General features: G+C 59.1%; 1 protein-coding gene across 1 annotated transcript; it reads left to right on the forward strand.

Annotated features, from left to right (window-relative positions):
• Positions 1 to 43: 43 nt before the first annotated feature.
• Positions 44 to 588, forward strand: LOC108578241 (uncharacterized protein DDB_G0271670-like; the record flags this gene model as incomplete). The annotated part of the gene is made up of 1 exon (XM_017941528.1): positions 44 to 588. A coding segment is annotated over one exon (545 nt), but the record flags the coding sequence as incomplete, so codon positions are not given.
• Between the last annotated feature and the right edge of the window lie 79 nt (positions 589 to 667).

Raw genomic sequence — 667 nt, forward strand, 5'->3', positions numbered from 1 at the left:
GACTTCGACGACTTCGACTACGACTTCGACGACTTCGACGACTTCGACGACGACTCCGACGACGACTTCGACGACTTCGACGACTTCGTCGACTTCGAGGACGACGTCGACGACTTCGACGACTTCGACGACGACTTCGAGGACTTCGACGACTTCGTCGACTTCGAGGACGACGTCGACGACGTCGTCGACGTCGTCCTCGAAGTCGACGAAGTCGTCGACGTCGTCCTCGAAGTCGACGAAGTCGTCGACGTCGTCCTCGAAGTCGACGAAGTCGTCGACGTCGTCCTCGAAGTCGACGAAGTCGTCGACGTCGTCCTCGAAGTCGACGAAGTCGTCGACGTCGTCCTCGAAGTCGACGAAGTCGTCGACGTCGTCCTCGAAGTCGACGAAGTCGTCGACGTCGTCCTCGAAGTCGACGAAGTCGTCGACGTCGTCCTCGAAGTCGACGAAGTCGTCGACGTCGTCCTCGAAGTCGACGAAGTCGACGACGTCGTCGACGACTTCGACGACTTCGACGACGACTTCGACGACTTCGACTACGACTTCGACGGCTTCGACGACTTCGACGACGACTCCGACGACTTCGTCGACTTCGACGACCTCGTCGACTTCGAGGACTTCGTCGACTTCGAGGACTTCGACGACTTCGACGTCGACTTCGACG

This window comes from Habropoda laboriosa, unplaced genomic scaffold, assembly GCF_001263275.1.
Source record: "Habropoda laboriosa isolate 0110345459 unplaced genomic scaffold, ASM126327v1 scaffold3618, whole genome shotgun sequence".
Classification (NCBI taxonomy): Eukaryota; Metazoa; Arthropoda; class Insecta; order Hymenoptera; family Apidae; genus Habropoda; species Habropoda laboriosa.